This window comes from Globicephala melas, chromosome 9 (genome assembly GCF_963455315.2).
Source record: "Globicephala melas chromosome 9, mGloMel1.2, whole genome shotgun sequence".
In the NCBI taxonomy this organism is placed as follows: Eukaryota; Metazoa; Chordata; class Mammalia; order Artiodactyla; family Delphinidae; genus Globicephala; species Globicephala melas.
The window spans coordinates 75,778,691-75,798,715 of NC_083322.1; the positions used below are offsets into that span (position 1 = coordinate 75,778,691).

At 38.8% G+C, this 20,025-nt stretch overlaps 2 protein-coding genes across 6 annotated transcripts in view; one reads left to right on the forward strand and one right to left on the reverse strand.

Annotated features, from left to right (window-relative positions):
- The window catches only part of TMEM243 (transmembrane protein 243), a 28,555-nt gene extending 14,798 nt beyond the window's left edge, over positions 1–13,757 (forward strand). For both annotated transcript variants that reach the window (XM_030857013.2, XM_030857014.3), the window contains 3 exons: positions 3,506–3,556; positions 4,604–4,708; positions 5,969–13,757. In XM_030857013.2, coding sequence (XP_030712873.1) covers positions 3,506–3,556; positions 4,604–4,708; positions 5,969–6,091 — 279 coding nt within the window. In that variant the 3' untranslated portion in view covers positions 6,092–13,757. The remainder of the gene's footprint in view (positions 1–3,505; positions 3,557–4,603; positions 4,709–5,968) is intronic.
- DMTF1 (cyclin D binding myb like transcription factor 1) overlaps positions 6,855–20,025 on the reverse strand; it is a 43,457-nt gene continuing 30,286 nt past the window's right edge. For all 4 annotated transcript variants that reach the window (XM_030857009.2, XM_030857011.2, XM_030857008.2 and 1 more), the window contains 8 exons: positions 18,308–18,536; positions 16,934–17,085; positions 15,194–15,403; positions 12,350–12,435; positions 9,495–9,650; positions 8,571–8,948; positions 7,845–7,992; positions 6,855–7,692 (listed from right to left, as the gene is read on the reverse strand). In XM_030857009.2, coding sequence (XP_030712869.1) covers positions 7,583–7,692; positions 7,845–7,992; positions 8,571–8,948; positions 9,495–9,650; positions 12,350–12,435; positions 15,194–15,403; positions 16,934–17,085; positions 18,308–18,536 — 1,469 coding nt within the window. In that variant the 3' untranslated portion in view covers positions 6,855–7,582. The remainder of the gene's footprint in view (positions 7,693–7,844; positions 7,993–8,570; positions 8,949–9,494; positions 9,651–12,349; positions 12,436–15,193; positions 15,404–16,933; positions 17,086–18,307; positions 18,537–20,025) is intronic.

Consider the following 20,025-nt stretch of genomic DNA (forward strand, 5'->3'; position numbering starts at 1 on the left):
CCTCTCGAAGCTATATATGTTTGTGTATGTATGTTCAAGTGCTCACATACATAAATCCATGTACGTGAGGTAAGACTGTTTCTCAGCCTGTTGCTGAGTCGATGTCTGTAGGAAGACAGCGAATTCCCTGTCCTGTCATCTCTGCGGATGAAGATTAAGGCTGGGGCTTCCTTGGTGGCGCAGTGGTTGAGAGTCCGCCTGCCGATGCGGGGGACACAGGTTCGTGCCCCAGTCCGGGAAGATCCCACATGCTGCGGAGCGGCTGGGCCCGTGAGCCATGGCTGCTGAGCCTGCACGTCCGGAGCCTGTGCTCCGCAACGGGAGAGGCCACAACAGTGAGAGGCCCGCGTACCGCAAAAACAAAAAACAAAAAAACATTAAGGCTGATTCTGGTCCTGCTGGACTTCCTTAGGGAGTGAGAATAAGCAGTACAAAGTGTAAAGCTCTGGTAGGGAGAATGGTTTTGTTAGATGGAAATAGGGCAATAAAAAAACGGGAGGAGACAGCTAGTTTTTGTGAGACATAGAGTAACTGAGTTAATAGAAACTAGCTTCTGATATGGAGATAACTCTGATTCTGACTTGGAGCATATTAGCTCTAACACTGCCCTTTGAAATGCTAATCAACGGGCGATTTAATTATTCTCTATTATTCTACCTTTGGAGACTGGAAGCAGGGGGAGCTGCTAAAGCCCTGAAGAAACAGCTCTGGGCCTGGAGAGGGGTCTCCACTTTGTGATTTGAACTTAGCAGTATTCAAAATGGTTTAGCTTCGACTCTAAACTTTAGAGCAGTGCTTCACAAATTTAAATGTGCACACAGATCATGTGAGGCTCTTGTTAAAATGTAGATTCTGATTCAGTAGATCTGGGGCAAGGCCCAAGGTTCTGCATTTTTTACAGGCTCTCATGTGGTGCCGGTGCTGCTGGGCCACAGACCACTCTGCGTAGCAAGCGTTTAGAAGGAAGTAGGCGGCCTTCCAGAGTTAACTCTGCTATTTCTTTGGTCTGGATTCCTGGTTACTTCAACAGCAGAAGGCCTAAAGCCAAGGCCTTGGCTTGGAGAAAGGAGACCCTGTGAGAAGCAGTTCTGCCGTCTTCTAAATAGTTTGTCCCATCTTGGGAGTCCCAGGGAGACTGTATCTTAACAGTAGAATACCTGATATTCATGAAGATGATTTGGGATTCTAGACAGTGGACTGTCTAGAAGGCAAGCAGCGAAGTATTCATTAAAGATTAGATATATTTTCATAAATGATTGAAACCAGTTAGCCTTCCATGGATAAGTTCAACAGTCTAAAACAACCACTTACGAGGAAGTCCTCATTCCTGAAAGGTAAACACTTTACTGTAGTACTTTGCTAATGGGGGTGCTCTTTGCAACTTGATCTCTTTGTCTAGACCAGCAGTTAGCATGCTAGGCTGCTGTTTCCCTGAGAAGTATACATGGAATCTGCTGTTGCATTGAATCCTGTTTCCATCACTTATTGGTACTGAGATTTGGGGCAAGCTATTTCCTGGAGCCTGTGTGGCCACCTGTAAAATAGTCATAGTATCATTTCACCCCAGGATTTTTTAGAAGGTATACAAAAGCTTTTGGCGTAGGCACCATCTGTTCACCATTATACCCCTCTCCCCTCCCCATTTCGATCCTGGTTGGCAAACTTGCTGTACCATTTGGAGAATAGTGATTCATGTTGGCTCCCTCTCACCTGAACCTCTTCACTGGCCTCTTTCTATTGGTAAGAGCTCTTGTGAGGTATGCGCACACCTTTACAGACTTGCCAATACCTGGAGCTCATAAGGAGATGGGAGCAAATACTCTTGACTTCTTAGAATAGACCAGAAGAGTTGAGTTGAAACTTTTTCACAAGGCAGAAACAATGGGTTTCTCATAAATGGGTTGTCCGTTAACACATTTTATGTTAAATACACATGTCTTGTGTGGGAATAAGTTAACAGTGATCAGTGATTTGTCCCTGGGTCTCTTGCCTAACACATGGTCCTAGTTTCACACTCTTGTGTCTGCTGTGTTGTCTTATCTAGCTGACGTGGTGATAAGACCTCAAGTTTAGTAAGGGTGTGGCTGGAGTAGTTCAGCTTCCTTTGTGCTGTGTAACATTTGAATTGCAGTGGCCTTGGTCTGGAGTGTGGTTTATCCCTGGTGAGGTCAGGGACACCAGATACACGTGGCTTTGCTTCACTCTTCCCTCCCAGCTTTGCCTGCCTGGCTCTTCTTTGGATTCTTACCTTTAGAAGCAGAGAACTTGGGAATGCAGGTTCCTGTGCCCTTCCCGTCTCTGAGCTTTTGTTTTCTGGCTGCTCATATTCTGTATCCTGCTGTTCTTTGCTCAGACGTTGCCAAAACAGTCTTTAAGACTGATTCTTGAAAGACTTCAGCTTTGACTTTTCAGAACTAAGATTACCTGATATTCTCATTGGCCAAAAGGTAGTGTTTCCTCATCAGGTGTTAAACCCTTACCACCTTATTCTGTAAGCTCTGTAAATAAGTTCTATCAACCTAATACACATTATACATTATTAGTATATACTACTACTATTTTTATATTACTAATACTTTAACTTTTCAGTTCCTGTAACTGAAACCATCTAGCCAGTGACCCTGATTTAGATATCCTATTTCAGAGTTGCTTCTAACTTGCTGTATGATTTTAGGCAAATAATTTAACAACACTCACTGGACCTAAATTTACCTTAACCTGTAAAATCAGGATTGGATCAGATCAGTTTTTCAAACCATTCTTTGGAGTTGGTTGGGGTAGGGATGGGAGTAACAAGCAATCTCGAAGGGTAGAACCCCAGGCTCCTCATTCAGATGATTCTACGTTGCGTTTACTTTTAGATTACATTAAGCAAGGACACTTAAGCTGTATCACAAATAGGTCCAAGCTCACGATGGCACTTGACGTCATCTAAGCCTGGTTTCTTACTGTTTTCACCAAGGCTCTCGGCTGGCCATCCCGTGCTCCTGTCCCTTTGCTTCTGCTAGTACTGTTCCAGCAGCTTGTGGATTATCTGTAAGCTTCCCTTCCCCATCCAGGCCTTCCCAGTCTTCAAAAGGCCCTAATGTAAAAATGTCCTGTCCCTTCAAGAAACCTTCTCCAGGGACTTCCCTAGTGGTCCATGGTTAAGACTCCGCGCTCCCAGTGTAGGGAGCCCCAGGTTCGATCTCCGGTCAGGGAACTAGTCCCACATGCTGCAACAAAGAGAGCCCACGTGCCGCAACGAAGATCATGTATGCCACAACTAAGAGACCTGGTGCAGCCAAATAAAAACCAGACTTCTCCAGTTAGTTGTCCATCTTCCCCAAATACGTTCTCTACTCCGGTGGCTCAGTACACTCTGCCCTTCTGGCCGTTGTTTGTGTGAAGCTCAGAGGGGCAGGATCCTGGTTCCTCCATTCTAAAACACCATAATGCTTTGCACCGTATCTTTCTAAAGTGCCATGGGTTTATCATATGGCTCAAAAACTCTTTTCTCTTTCAGGATCGAATCATCAATTTAGTTGTTGGCAGCTTAACATCCTTGTTGATTCTAGTAAGTATCTTTGTGTCTCACCCAGGCTCTTAGCCAAAGTTTTGAAAACCTTAATATTGTGGTTCAATCAACTCTCCAAAAAAAAAAAAAAAAAAATTAGAAGGGGCCAGTACATGAGCAAGTGGAATATTCCAATCATAGTTAAAGTAATGCTTTCAATTTTGTTGACACTTAAACAAAACTGCACTTGGTAAGTGGAGTAGCTAATTGATTTCCACTCTCACCCCCTGGTTGAAGGTGAAACAGCACAAATCAAATAACTTGGTTTTCTGGGTTTGCCTAGTAAATCTGTACTATGTCAGTGGCTGCCAGTAACTCTCTTCTGTACATAACCCAACTTCCCCATTTCTGCTCAGGCCTTTACTTTTATTTGGTTCTTGAAGCATGTTCATTATCCTTTGGTTTCAAAAGATTTTAATTTTTCATCCTGTGTACTACAGCTTGGTGCTATCACAATAAAATAAAACAAAGCTACATTTCCCGGTCTGAGAATGACATTTCTTTGGCACATTTTCATTAAATATAAGTTTTAGTGAAGTTTGTCTCCATGACTTCTTAATAAAAAGAATGGGTAAAATGTTATATCTAAGGTAGAAACAGAACTATAGGATATTAGAAACCTATTTTTTAGAATTCTTCATGTTAAGCAGAAACAGTTTTGGTTATATTTTTTTGCTGGAGTATTCAAAATAACAAAAAGTTTAGAACTTTTCAGTATAGTCGTTAATCCTGGGGATGAGGTTTAAATGCTATCTAATCTTTGATAAAGAGGTTATTTTGAGGTTGGCTAGTTTTACTGTTCTGTGGTGGTTTGTCTCCTCTCATAAAGGAGGAAAAGGTTAGGAAGGTTAAGTAGAAGTACTAAAAGAAATAACACAATTGAAGGTATTTTAATATTTTATTAAATATTAACATTCCAGAAGGCAAACGTGGTGGTAGATATCATTTAACAATGTGAAGCATTTTATACTATTACATTGCCTAAATGCCAGTCTAACCAAGTCTGGGAATTACTCCTGAGGCCTGACATAATTTCTCTTCATACAGGTAACGCTGATCAGTGCTTTTGTTTTCCCTCAACTACCTCCAAAACCGCTGAATATATTTTTTGCTGTCTGCATCTCTTTGAGTAGTATTACTGCCTGCATACTTGTGAGTACTATTTAGAATTTAAATTCAGTATCCTTGAGGGCTGAAGGTGCCTAGGGCAGAACTCCCAGCTCTGGTAGACAATCTGTATAAAAGGGTGTCTCTAATTATATGCCACCCCTCTCCCCCAAAGCATGTCACAATTCTCAATGTTAAATTGCAGGGTTTTTTTTGAATCTGAGTTTATTTATCTCCTAAATCCCAGAGTTGTAACCTTGTAACCCTAAAAGGAAACTCCGCTCCCTTGATAGCAAACAAACAAAAAAAAGACTTAGGTCGCCAAAGATTTGATGTATTTAATTCATCTTCCTTCAAGAACTACATACAAAGCCCAACAGGCTTTGGGAAATGCCATTACTCCTCTGTTTCTAATAATTACAGAACTAGTTTGTTTTAATCTTTGAGCTTTATCTCCCCAAATGAAAGTAATTAACACCAAAATCTCTGGAAACCTAAGGCTACAGTTGTACCTTTGTCACAAGAATGTTCAATTTTACTACAAAGAAGCCGTTCTTTTAGGTAAAGAAATAAAGATGGTGGTGGACTACCAGTTGGGTATTTGCCAAGTGTTCGGTCATTTCATTAGCTGGCTGTTGTTTTCATTTCCCTTGAGGAGAGGCAGAATTAAAGCAGTAAACACTTAAATTGTTCTGACTCACATAAGGTTTAAATCATAATAATGGGCTTATCTGAGTTAAAGTTAAACCAGAGGACATTTCCCAGATTCAAACTCACTGATTCTGCTATATTCCTGAGGAAAGAATTGGCCCATCCCACTTTGAGAGCCTTGGGAAAATGCTCTCCTCTCACTCCCAGCCGAAAGCCAGAAGTGACTGACATTGATCTAGTTGAAACCAAATATATGCACGTGTAAAGCCCTAGTTTTGTTGGCAGTTTGAATAAGTTAAAAAGTTGTCCTCCCTTCCAGTACCTAAAAGAGCTGTACGTTTTACTCAAATATATTTAAAATATCTGTTCCTGGATGACCTGCCAAATGACTGTGGACTCTTGGTTTAAACATTGAACAAGGTTAACTGAGAATGCAAGAATAAAGTATGGTCTTGGATATGGAAACTCAGTTGGTACCACTTGAATTATAAAGAATAAGAATAAAATTCTGGCTGCATTAGTCTCAAAATTCAGGGGGAAAAAGTATATGTGGATAAAATTGGTCACAGTGGAAAAGAATTAGTTGTATTTTAAATTTTTAATATTCAGCCCAGTGCTATTACTTAAACTTTTATTTAATTCTTCTTCTTTTAGATCTACTGGTATCGACAAGGAGACTTAGAACCGAAATTTAGAAACCTAATTTACTATATCTTATTTTCTATCATCATGTTATGTATATGTGCGAATTTGTACTTCCATGATGTGGGAAAGTGAGTCTGCCAAGGAGAAATACTTACCAGGTCTCTTCAAAGCTATATATTTGGACTTGAATAAGAACTGGATAAGGTATGCTGAACAATCTCCTGCATAAGTCTGATACATGATTTTCATGTTAATTGTAAATCTAAATTCCCTCTTGCAGGGGAGACATATCCTAGATCCTTTGCTTTTTCTTTAAGGAGCTGATGTTGCACTTAAACATTCCCCCTTAAAGCTCAAACAGCACAAGTCATTTTCACTTTTGAAATTAAAATTTTTTATAATGTAATTGCATGGTGAAAGGCTATGCAACAAACAATCTTGCATTTTAAGACAAATACTCTTTTATTTCTGTTAAACTGAATATACAATTATTGTTCCCTAGGCAACCAACTTTTGCTTATAACTACAATTTCACGTTAACAAAAAACACAAGACGGTGAAAAGACAACTTTGATTGTGTAAATCTAATTACAATAATAAATAAAATAATTTATACAAGTTTTTTTTTGACTTTTCTATAGGGGTCATATTCATTAAAGCCCTAGAGGCTAATTTTGGCTTAACCTTCTCTGGTATAGGAATGACTCTTGATTTGTTTCCTTTCATTACAGAAGCAAATTTTGTTTTTTTAAATTGCCTGAGAGGGAGAAGTTATATCAAACCCCCATCAGTTAATGCACTAAGTGAACGGCAAACTCTGATCCTCTCCTCAACTATTTCCTGGGTAACTTACATAGCAAGACATGTAATAAAAGGTCATGGCATAGGATAGGCAACTTTACTTCCTTTCCCATTTAGTTTTACTTCAAAGTGCTAACTCTGTAAACTGATGACAGTGGGTTCTGAGGGGGTGAAAACTAGCTTCTCATGAATTTTGTCTTCCTATTCTCATCCATATTAAAACAAAGAAGCCTGTAGTGAATTTTCTTAATCTCTTAATGCTTTCCTCTTCGCCCAGCCTAAATCAGCTCCCACTGCCAGCAATGGGTAAACCAAAAGTAACCACCACACCCCAAGTCTCAAACTACTTAGAAGATAAGCTTTGTGGAGAAGGTCACTGGTAAGCTCTAGACCATGGTGATGTAGCTTCTCTGAAATATAAACAGGCCTATTTGAGACTGGATAGAGTGCCATGTCTGATCTTTAGAGATGAATATTACTGCTTTTAAAACAGTAGTTAAGCTTTGGTGATTTTAAACTTCTCTCAGCTAAAGTGAATGAAATTCCCCGCTGACAAGTAACACTGATCACTAGGATCTCTAAAGTTAAGAGAGACCCCAGTGCTCCACTCAGCTACACTGTCATAAGACTAGACCTCAGATGATATATTTAAAGGAGGTAAAAAGTCATAGCAGCAACACTGTATGTGGCTTGAGCACTGTAGCTATTTAAAAGCCAGAGGAATGGTAAATTAAGCCTCTTGGGGGTTGCTCCTATTTCTTTGGAGATGTTGTAATTAACAGTGTGGCTTCTTTGCCTGAACTACCTGTTTCTAAGAATTACCTAATGACAGTTTACCAAATCCTCAACATCTTTTGAGTCTTCTGAAACAGGACTGCCCAGAGATGATCCAATGATGTTTGATTCTTCTCGATGATGTTGGAATATGGGATCTGTAATGAGATAAGTTTCAAGTTAATCTTAAATATATACATCCTCTAATCCATGTCAAGAATTTAGAGTAAGTGTTCTTCTACCAAAGTGAAAATTTAACAAGCAGATTTCCACCTTAAGATTTATCAGGCACTCGAAGGAGTTACAGTACCTGTTAGTGTTGTCAAAGGCAAGACAGATTCAGTATCTATAACATCAGATGTCTGGATAAAGCCATGTGGTGAAGGAACGATAAGTATCGTTTCATCATCAATTGTTGTTTGATCAACTTGTTCTTCTATGGTAGGAGACCCTAAATCCTAAGTAATAATAATTAAAAAAATGAGATTCTGTCTCATATTCCTTATTAGTTTTCCTTAATTCTCCAAACATATTTAGGCTTGAAGGGACTTAATTTTCAAATATTATCCCACTTTAAAGTTAAAATTAAAAGAAATCAAAGTTAAGGTCTTAAAATGGACAAAAGTAATAACCTCATACCCCAATGTATTACATACTAGCAAAAAATAATTTTAAAGAACCAATTCAGCTACAGACCCTGAATATAGAAGAAACAAAGCTGTAACACTGTGGGATGAGGTTCCTAAACTGAACCACAAAGACCTGTTACAAACCATCCTCAGGAAAATGCTTCCATGGGTTCCAACAAACATTTCTCAGTCTATAGGGGGTGGAGAAGGAAAGGTTTTAGTGAGGAACTGTGGTAAGAGCAACACTGCTGGTTGAATGATACTTCAGGTCAGGTAGGGGTTTGTGCTTTATTTTGTGTGTCTAAAGAAAACAGGAGGTACTGAGGACATCTTTCCATAAATGATTTCTAGGCTTTTCCCAAAGTGCAGGTTTAAGGCTCAAGGCTATTTCCTTAAGTGCAGCTTACCTCAGTGACATAAGCCCGGGTTAAAGGGGAGGGCGCGTCCTCTTGTTTAAGGTGGGCGCCAGAGGTTTCTTCTTCTGTTCTGACCATAACACTGTTCATCAGTTCTGTGCTATTTTGGTCACTGAATCTGGATATATGAGCATCATTAAATGATGGCTCTACAGTAATCTTAGGCTGATGAATTTCATCTGGGAAAGTGTCTGCTTCTAGGGCATCTGGAGGCTCAGGAAAATCAGATGAGTGAATATCACTATCCACTGTCAGTTCTGCTTGCGATATGGAAGAGGTGATGTCTTCTGTGGCAACTGTCTGAATGATGACTCTTGGTGTGTGACACTGCACTGTGACATTGTCACTTGTGTTCAACAAATGTTCTGGCTATAAAATGTTAAAGAAAACGATCAGTGGCAAAATGAAAAAGTACCCACCAGACTAAAGTTATAGACAACAAATGATATTTATAAGTGGTACCCTATTGTCCCCTTCATGCCTCTCTCTCACCTCTGGAACTTCAGTGTTCTTATCACTGTTTTTCTAGAACCCTATTCTTTACACAGTGGGGCCTCTGCTCTCGTAATATCCCTTTTCCCCTAACGGAAGTCCATGTCATGTAAGGAGACCCAGGGAACAAGGGATGTACCCCAGTGAAGGTGTAAAACATTGCTCCTGGGACAACAGTGGTAGGAAGAATTGTTTAAATAAATGGACTACATTAGTATTGGCTCTTATATTTTGTATCAACTAATCCTGGTCCCTAACAGGTATCGATACTAAAGTGTTTGAAAGGAGCTCAAAATTTATTTCCCCCTCTCCCAAGATATTGTAATTGAAGGCACATGAGTCCATCTCTGGTGGTACTTATCAGTTAGCGAGTCTTTTCTACAGAAACTAGAAAAATCAAGGAATTTATGTAAGGTGACATACAGATAAAGCATGGACGATGATCTGTTCAGGAGAAGCGGGAGCGGCAGCCGCCAGGGTTACTGTGGGACTAGCAGTAAGAGTTAGCGGAAGACCTTGGCTTGAGCTTGTTTGAAGTAGGTAGGTGCCTGGAGTGCCAGTGGGCTGTAAATGGAAAGACTGAAGGAAGAAGAAAAATAAGATCAACACAGGTGCATCAAACCACTGAGTAAGTACACTTAGTACCCATTAAGTCTAGCTTTACATCCAAAACGGGGACTTTAATTTACTAGCCACAAATGTACTTACCAATCAGGAAGGGGCAAATAATAAAATGAAGGGTATAACATCCCGGACCATTTATCTGTTGTAAGTCATTTCTCGGCCTGCAGCTTTAACAGAGGAAAGGCCTGATCCTACTCTTCACTCCCTGTATGTCTATGGTCTGGTCTCAGCTATCTGTTTCAGTCCAAGACATGGTCTCATAAGCCACTGTTTCTAGCACAGTAATCCAGCATGCCTCGTCTCCCCTCTTTATCCCTTCTCTGTAGCACATAAAAACTAGCAGTCTCCCAGTTAAAAAAGCTTCACATTTTCCAAAAGGCACTATGGCAGTGTTTACTTACTTGAATAGATTTTTTTCATAGTATAATTTTAGGAAATTTTTTTATGTTCAGAGAAAATGTATAGAAATAGCAATTAGTGTTCATTGAAAGAAAAAACTTCTAATTGAAAAGCTGTTTCACTGACAGTACGCTTATCTTTTGAGATCTTTTATGAAAGTGTAACAAAACTATTGAACAACAACACACGTTTCACAACCATAAGCTTCTACGTGATAATCTGAGTTTGGTTTATCCTAACACTCTGAAGGAAAAGTTTTTGCACTTAGAATAGAGCTGGAAGTTAAAGTCGTATAGCCTGGGTTCTTTAGTCTGATGTGGTCTTGTGGACTTAGGCCACAGCAGCTCTCCTGGCTACTGACTCACTGAATCTAGGTTTCTGTAATGCTAAAGCAGATACAGTAACTACTTCTCATAGAAAGGTTTGTTGAGGATTAGAAATGATTGTGATGGTGCCTGGCACACAATGGGGACTCAACTCACTTTTTCCCCTCCCTCTCTATAAAAGTGAAAGCTAGCTGTTTTCCTAAAGGTTGTATTTATTAATCACATATGATCAGGCAGTATAATAAATACTTTACATGTACATGTATATCATATACATGTATTTTATTTAATATGCTTAAATACATTTAATGCTCATAATTTTTTGAAGCTGAGGCACTATTATCATGTTTTATTTATAAATAAGAGTCTCTAAGTATTTGATTGTGACCCTGTAAGTTAAAACCTGAACACATACCCTAAATATATGTGTATATATTGTTTATTAGGCCAGGGGGAAAGGGAGGGTGAGGTGGCAGAAAAGCGAAGTTGTTTTCTACCTATGGCAAATGGTCTTCTTACACATCCCTATTTTGGAGACCAATGGATTAGGAAACCGAGGCTTAAGTTAAGCAAGTGGCCTAGTAGGAGATCCAAAAGAGAACCTTTTGGGGCTTCCCTGGTGGCGCAGTGGTTGCGAGTCCGCCTGCCAATGCAGGGGACACGGGTTTGTGCCCCGGTCCAGGAGGATCCCGTGTGCCGCGGAGTGGCTGGGCCCATGAGCCATGGCCGCTGAGCCTGCGCGTCTGGAGCCTGTGCTCCGCAACGGGAGAGGCCACAACAGTGAGAGGCCCGTGTACAACAACAACAACAACAACAAGAACCTTTTGCTAGGTGGGCCATTCCTATGAGATTTGGCTGTGGATAGGATAAATAAACTGTTGCACTAATACCCCTTATGTTCTTCACAGCAAATAAATCTTGACATAATTTAAATAAAATATACTTTATATATTCTTCATGAAAAATGAGCTAATAATTCTGGGTTTACCTATTTTAGAAAGAAGGGAAAGAACTGGGGCATTTTTCTTTTCAATTTTCATCACCACCCCTCCAAGGAATTACATGTAAATTAGCAGTCATGCCCCATCTCTCCCCAAAACCTCTTAGCATAGTTAACCCCTAATCTGTTTTCTGTCTACAGATTTGTCTATTTTTGACGTTTCAGATAAATGGGAGTCGTACACTATGTATTTTGTGTCTAATTTCTTTCACTTAGCATAATGTTTTCAAGGTTCATCCTCGTGGTAGCATATTTTTTTTACTGCCAAATAATCATTTGTATGGCTGCAGCACATTTTATTTACCCATTTATCAGCGGATGGACATATGAGTTGTTTCTGCTTTTAGTTATTATGAACATTCATGTACAAGTTTTTATGTGGACATATATTTTCACTTCTCTTAGGTATACCTGAGATTAGAATTGGTAGGTCATATGATTACTATATGTTTAACCTTTTTAGGGATTGCAAGATTCTTTGCCTAAGTGGCTATATCATTTATGACTAGGACTTTTAAATCCTGTATCCCCCAATGGGCTAGTAGTGTTTACTGACTGTTGTTAAATAATTCATTCCATAAACTTTTTCTCAAATAACCAATATGAACTTTTTGAGTATATATTTGTTTATGACTCAATAAAAATACATAGCATGTACCCTACTTGTTAGCACTGTCATTTTCATCTATAAAAAGAACATATTATTGGTTTATATATAGATAAAAAAAGACGAATTATAAAAGTGGAAGTCTGATTTATGTTGTTTTCTAACCATCTTGGCTTTCAAAGCCATGGATATAGTTACACTTAATGACAATCAGGTTAATTTCTACATTTCTTTTGCTTATATAACATTTCTAAAACTGATACCAACTGATCTTTCTTATGCATAAAATGGCCAATATCTGCTTTTTAAAGTAGTTACTCACTGGAAGAATCTCAAAGGTCTGTAGTGTTCCACTGTTTAGTGTTATTGTTTCCGAGTCAACAGTAGCAGCCGGGGAGTCTGCTGAAGCTGTGGTAAGAACAAGGACAATAAACAAACACTTCGTAAATTTAAATTTTCTTAGGGTACTCAATTAATTATGAGGGCAATCTCATATTGAATAATTTGCCTGGAAACCCAAAGTCATTTAAATTTCTTATAAGAGATAAGAAATCTAATGGACTTGTCTGGGATGGCACAGATATACGCGTCAGCCAGCCATGACCCACAGCCAAATCCAGCCCACTATCAGTGTTTATAAATCAAGTGTTATAGGAACACACTCATTCCTGTTCGTTAATGTATTTTCTGCAGTTGCTTTTCCATTACAAGGGCAGTTGAGTAGCTGTGACAGAGACAATATCTGCTAACCTCTGCTATAGATAATAAAATATTTCTATTGTTAGGAAGTAAGAGGAATACACTAAGGCTAACCTGCAAAGAGACAGGAACTTGATAAAATAAGTTTTCCTGGACCTTCTGGTAAGAAGTATAGATGTCTGGAATATACAGGTGTCCTGTAACACTAGGCTTTAGTTGTAGTGACATCACTTCTGGCAATGTAAACCCGGGCAAATAACTTACTTTAACCCAAACTAATGTTCAGAGACTTTATCTGCCCTGTCTACCTCATATAGTTGTTGTGAGGATCAGAAACATGAAATATATATAGTTTCAGATGACTGTACTAGGGAGACTAAATAGCACTTCAGAGATCAGACAGTATAATCTCTTTACAGATATGTCAGTGAGGCTCAGACTTGATCATTGTCTGCTCAAGGTTATACAGAACTAGGGCTAATGAGAAGAAATGTAATCTCGTTTGGTGCTTTCAGTCCCACCTGTAGGTAAATCTATGTGAAAAATGATTTGAAATTGACTTTTAATGTATAATGTTAGTTTATTATATTCTGACTATAATGCTTCTCAGTTTAAAAGAAATGCACTGAATTCATGTTAGTTCTCTTACTATGTGATGTATTCTTAAGATCATACCTAGAATAATTTGAAGTGATTTCAGATAAATAACCTAAATGAAAGGTAAGCAAATTATGGCTGGAGACAAATGTGGCTCAAGGCTAAGAATGTTTTTTTTACATTTTTAAAGGACTGTTTAAAAACAAAATAGAAAATTCCATAGAGATCTATGTGGCCTGCAAAGCCTAATATATTCATATTTACTGTTCTGGCCCTAAAGTTTGCAAATCCCTGACCTCTAACCTAAAGGAAGAAACAATCGTGAGACTTTAGCCCAAATGACAAGAATAATGGGTGTGTTGTAAAACTCTTACTATACTCACATTTCTTGCTGGAAGAAATAAAATTATTCTAGTACTTAAAAAAAAAAAAAAGCCATGCTGTGAACGATATTAAGGTACCATTTATAAAACGTTTGCTATTTTCCCAATAAGTATTGTCAACCCAATAGCCAAGGAAAACTGTAACATTCTCCATGCACAAAAAATTTTTAGCCAACAGTAGCTCTCACATTTATGGTGGACTAGTAATTTCAGTTGCTTTGCAATCCTCAAGACTACAAAACAAAACAAGCAGGGCTAAAGAAAATAAATTCTTCATGCTTTACTGCACTGGTAGAAAGCTAAAGCAAATAACCAAATTTAAATTAGAACTTTAAGAAAAAGACAAGCATAATTAATTTAAACATCAGAATATAGGTTTTGTTTGTTTTTTTTGGTCCGTTTGTTTGTTTTTTGCTGTGCTGTGCAGTTTGTGGGATTTTAGTTCCCTGACCAGGGATTGAACCCACACCCTGGGCAGTGAGAGCACGGAGTCCTCACCACTGGACCGCCATGGAATTCCCAGAAATACAGTGTTAATAATGCCAATAAGTGGCCCAGTGATTCTCAAATGGGATCATAGAGTATATATGAAAATCTGTAGGGTGTTTTTATTTGTCATACTGACTGGAAAGCACGGTTGGCATTTTGTGGGTGAGGTCAGGGGACCCTAAACATCCCGCAGTGTGCAGGAGGACATCCCTGCCAAGAAAGAACTGTCCCACTTAAAATGCCAATAATCCCCTGATTGAGAATAACACCAAGTGATTGATAAACTCTTGGCAATGGCCTTTCCATAGGCAAATAACATTATGTAGGGGAAAAAAAGTGAGGTAAAAGTGAAAAATAATATGGTTCTGAGAATTTTATCCTCATTCCTTTTCTGTCCCTCTCTAATGGAAAGGTAGAAAGATCAACTTGGCTTAGATCTTAGGAAATAAATTTCCTCTCCCTATAACAATCACTGGGTTCTCATCTCATTAAGCACAAAAAAAATGTCACAGGCTAAGGAAAAGAGAGGGGTAAACAAAACAGTTCCCGTAGGACACTGGTTCTTTACTCTCTGAAGAAAATGTTTTTCAACCTCACCAAAACCCATGTCTTCTACATTTGACTTCAAATCCATTCTTCATTTGTGTGTCTTCTGGTGAATTACTACAAATGATGTGCCATCCTAGGGACTCTCTTTCTTTGCTTAGTTGACTGTATTTTAGGTAGTTTTCTATTAACCATTAATTCTTTATAACACCTAGAAAGTAAGATGATTTAAAATGGTTTATAATGGCTGGGCAGTGGGTTATCATTCTTTCCTGTCACACATTCATCCTTTGTGCAAATATTAATCAAGCTAATAAACAAAAAATGCCTTAGATCTCCTTTAATTTCTCAACTTGGATAAATTTCTGTCAACATTCTAGAAGACTGAAAGGTGTCAGAGCCATTAACGAAATCATATAGTTCAAATAGCATGGAGTCTGGAGGTTACTTACAGACATGGGTGATCTGGACTGGAATCTGCAGGGCTGTCATGGGGCTTGGAGAGATGGCTGTATTGTCTTCCAAGCGGGCAACTCTGATCTGAACATGCTGTACGCTGGAACTGGAATTACTGTTTGGAACTCCAGATCCTGATTTATTCTCCAAAAGCGTTGGGTTGTTTTTTTGATTCTCATGTAACTGTTTAAGACCTTTTATCAAGACTGAAGGGAGATGGGTAGACAAAAAGAACATTGATTCTCCGACAGACCACCATCTAAGCAGCAAGGGAGGTGGGGGGTAAGGAGGGAAAGTATTTGGAATAAATAATTGTATACTGGATATGTGATCTTACCAAAATAACAATAAAAATATTTTAAAACTACAACCTGTCTGGAAATTTTTGGAAACATCCGTCAAAAGAGATTTAAAAAATTCATAACATGATACTGTTTTTGCCATCAAAGATGAATTAAAAGCCATTGTAAGGAACATGGAAATAAGACATTTTCTATGTCCTAGGACTTCTTGATAAAATTCTTATTATTTAGGGAGAATATTGGTAATGCTAATTAACTTATTTTCATTCAGCAATGAATAGTCTACTACTCTCCCTCCCCCAACCCTGGGCACTTTTTAGCCACTGCAAGAACATAATCAGTTGGCTGTGAGTCTAACTTACAACTCCAGAGTAGCAGCTGAGCTTTTCCAAACAGTATGCAACCGCCTTGAGTTCTTGTACAGGAAAGCCAACTCCTCTACTAATCATGATAAACTACATCAATCCTCTCAGGTAATGCTGCAATCTGGCTGGGTTCATGTTACATTAGTATTCATTCACTCTCCTGGTTATACCAGAATTTATAATTTTTAAAGTGTAAAATAAATTTATAACTGGGTATTTAAAGAAAAAAATCACATTTTCATCAAGCCAAATTCCTCAGCATTTAATTTTCCTTTGCAAAAATGAAAGTTGGAGCACTAGACCAATGGGAGGGAATCTGATTACCTAAATCATACAGACTACAATTTAGTTCCGTGTCTAAGAACAAAGCAGACAGTGAAGTGGAAAGTATGCTATATCTCACTTAAGCAAACCTAAGATCTCTAGATTTACATAACAAATGAAATTAGAAATCTGCAAGCTTTTGTTCTACAAAATAAATCACCACAGAATTTCTCTAACCCAGTTATTTGAAATTATTCAATTCGTAAAAGTTGATTTAAATGTAAGTTCTTACATCTTTGTATACAGTGAAAATACACATTTAAAATTTACTTCCTCTTCATAGTTTATGTGAAAGGATAAGAATGTGTGTAGATGTGTATAGTTTTTTTTTTTTTGCGGTACGCGGGCCTCTCACTGTTGTGGCCTCTCCCGTTGCGGAGCACGGGCTCCAGACGCTCAGGCTCAGCGGCCATGGCTCACGGGCCCAGCCGCTCTGCGGCATGTGGGATCCTCCCGGACCGGGGCACGAACCCGTGTCCCCTGCATTGTCAGGCGGACTCTCAACCACTGCGCCACCAGGGAAGCCCGATGTGTATAGTTTATCTTTGGTGCTTTGAGAATTAAAAATCATATCAACTCTTCTCAGGGGAAGACAGTTACCCAAAGAAATAGGGCAGAGGTTGAAGTAAAAGCCTACTATGATTCATATCTCTTCAGCTGAGGCAAAGAACTTCTAACCTCTAATTCCTTGAGGACTAAATACGGTAAGACAAAGGAAGGACTTAAGAAGCAAATAATACATTACCAGGGAATGAAACATCCTTATGGTTTGCAATTTGCCTTTTGATGGTCCACCATTTACTTCGAAGCCATTGTGGTGAACGGACACTGCTCCATCCCTCTGCTAACAGATCCCAGTTTATGTCATTTTCATCAGCTACATCAAGCTCTGCTATCCTGCAAGTTACAAAATAAGCATCTGTTAGATGTTTGTTTCTCCATAAGAACCCTCCTCTAACTACAGATGATGGCACTGGCAATAAAGGGAATGGCAGGTTGTGTCACTGAGATGCTACTGTTTAGGTACATAGGAAAGGATGGACTGCAGGAGTGCAGACCTGCTTCCACAGCTAAGAGCTATGAAACATCACAGTAGCAGCCTTGTTAATGGTACCACCAATGGGCCATACCATAAATGGTCAGAACCAGAGGAAGCACCATGAAGGAAAGGGCATAGCTAAAGGTTAGAATAAGATAAGGACAGGTTTAGTTGTATAGTGTTCTACAATGTTTTATAGTGTGTTATAATGTTATTTCCTAGATCTGAGCTTTTCCATTTGTAAAATAAACAAAATTACTTAGAAAGGAACTATTTATAAAGATGACTAGCTAGAAAAAACTATATTAAAAACAAAACTCAAAACAAAGTGATAAAAAGATAAAAACAATACTCAGGCAGCAACCCAAAAAACCACAATCAATACAAAATAGTACAACTAAATTTGGGGTTTTAATGTCTATTTGTTTTCTACTTTTAACTGTCACGATCTTGATTTTCAGTAGGGTGTAGCCACAAAAGCAACTTCTACTACTTAAGTGTCTCAGCTATTTTTTTGCTGGTATTTTTGCTCATTTGAGTTTCTGAGTCTTAATGGTTAAACCAACTAATGTAAAAAATAAACTTGGGATTATCTTAAAGCTATTTTGGGATATGTATGAAATGGAAGTGTCTAATTTGGTCCAGTTTGAAGGTGTGGGGTAACTGTAGACTGGGCAATCTTAGCATAGTAGCCAAAGATTGAAGGGCATGGAGACTGATAGCCCTCTTACCCTCAACATGGTCCCTCTTGGCTAGGACTGAGGCACATTGGTGGGACAGTGGAAAAGCTGCACTGCCGCTGCCTGTGCCATACCTGTTCTGTGGATATAGAGAGGACTTCAGTCTCCACGCCTTCAATCTGGTACTTTACACGAGCACTAAATCCACTAAAAAAGGAACAAACACAAAACAAAACAAAAAAGAGCTCAATATGAAATATTTAGGATTTTAAACAGTGGCTCTCTATGGAAAGGATGCTTTTCAGACATTAGGCATCTATGGAAACCAAAAGAGGAAAGCCAATCTAGATAGCCACAGCAATTAAGCAGCTTTTGTTATTAAAAGATTTAGGACACAAACCTGAGGATGAGATTGATTTCATCTTCCTTGGTCCACTCAGTACCTCCACTCTGTTTCCAGTTCAGGTAGTTGAGCCATTTAGAACGACACTGCTTTTCTGAGCGAGTACCCACCCGCTCTGCCACAGCTGCCCAAGACACACCCTGTGTGACTATGTCACCTGGCTCAGTGCTCGTCAATTCATGAACCACCTCTGCAAGTCTCTTTTCTTCTTCTTCTGTCCACTTCCCTGAAAGAAGGAAATCATCCAGACTACCACTGCTACCTTCTCCTTATTTTGCAAATCAGATTCAGCCCTGTATTTCAAGAGACTGATGGGAAGTATGCAGTAGTATTAGAATTACTTCTGAATGAAACATGGAAATCCTGCATATATCTGCTAAGACAGTTAGTAACCCAGTAAAGTTCTTAGTACTACAAAAGAAAATATAGAATCCTAATAGAAAGCACGGACTGACTCTTTAAGGAAAGAAAAACTACTCAAAACATAGCTAGAAAAAATTATATTTTCTCAAGTTATATTAAGTCCTAACTGGGAAGTGTTCCATTGATGGCTTGATGGACACAAACATTCATACTTTTTTCTTAGTCCCACCTAAGATTCCTTGCTCCGCAGACGTGAAGTAATAAGCTCAATAGAGACCATTATTTACAGGAATGAAAGAGGAGGGACAAGTAGAGTAACATCTATGGCTTCCCACCCATTTCGGTAAAAATAAAAACTAGGTTTATACCATCTCCTTTCCCAACTCCAAGCTACTGTGATAAAATATAAGTCTGAGACTGGTAATCACATATATTTCTATTTCAGTTTTTTTGAACCCATGAACCCACTAATAATATCACATGTTCCTATTAGTCTTTTTCTTAGAAAAGCTTAAGCAGAAAAGCAGGAAAAAAAAAGAAAACCTCTTAAAAATGTCTTCCACTCTGTTTCCATTTTGTTACTAGTAGCTGAAAACTTCTGGAAAATTTCAAAACGGCTATGTGCTTGCCTTTCAGGCATTCATTCAACAAATATATACTGAATATCTATGTGCTAGGCACAGTTCTGGGTATCATGGATTCAAGACAAAGTCCTGCTCTCCTATTTTAGCATGGCAAAAAAGGAAGGGGAAACTCAGAGTGCCATCTCATGGCGTGGTCCAAAGAGAAAACTCCTGATCCAAAACGATGCATAGCAACAAGGCAGTTAACAGGCAGAGCATTCCCTCAGGCTGGCAATCAGGGAATGGCACAGTGTTTTTCCATTATGCTCACAAAAGGGGTTCTATCCTCAGTGTCTTACATGAACTTCTGGGGTCCCATCGTAGGTCTAAAGCTCCCATTCCTGCTTCATTCATTAAGCTGTCATTCACTACAGAATTAGAGTTGGTGGAATTTATGTTTTCAGTGCCTTATAGGTAATAGTGCTGGCGGAGTGGTTAAGGAGGAAACATTCCTGACTCCACTTCAGCAGGGTAGTGGGTGAGGATGAAAATTATATTCCCTGGAAGCTCAAGCCTAGCTTGAGAACTATTTTTCTAATTAAAAGACTGAGCATAGATTATGGATCCTTCAGAAAAAATTAGAGCTGAAAAGGGAACTGTGAAATCATCTATTCTAACTTCTTCATTTTATAGAGGAAACTGAGGCTCAGAAAGGTAAGTGAGAGTTGGTGGCGGAGCCTAAATACTCTTGTTGGTCATAAAGGTTAGGTTTAACAGTATCTATCATCA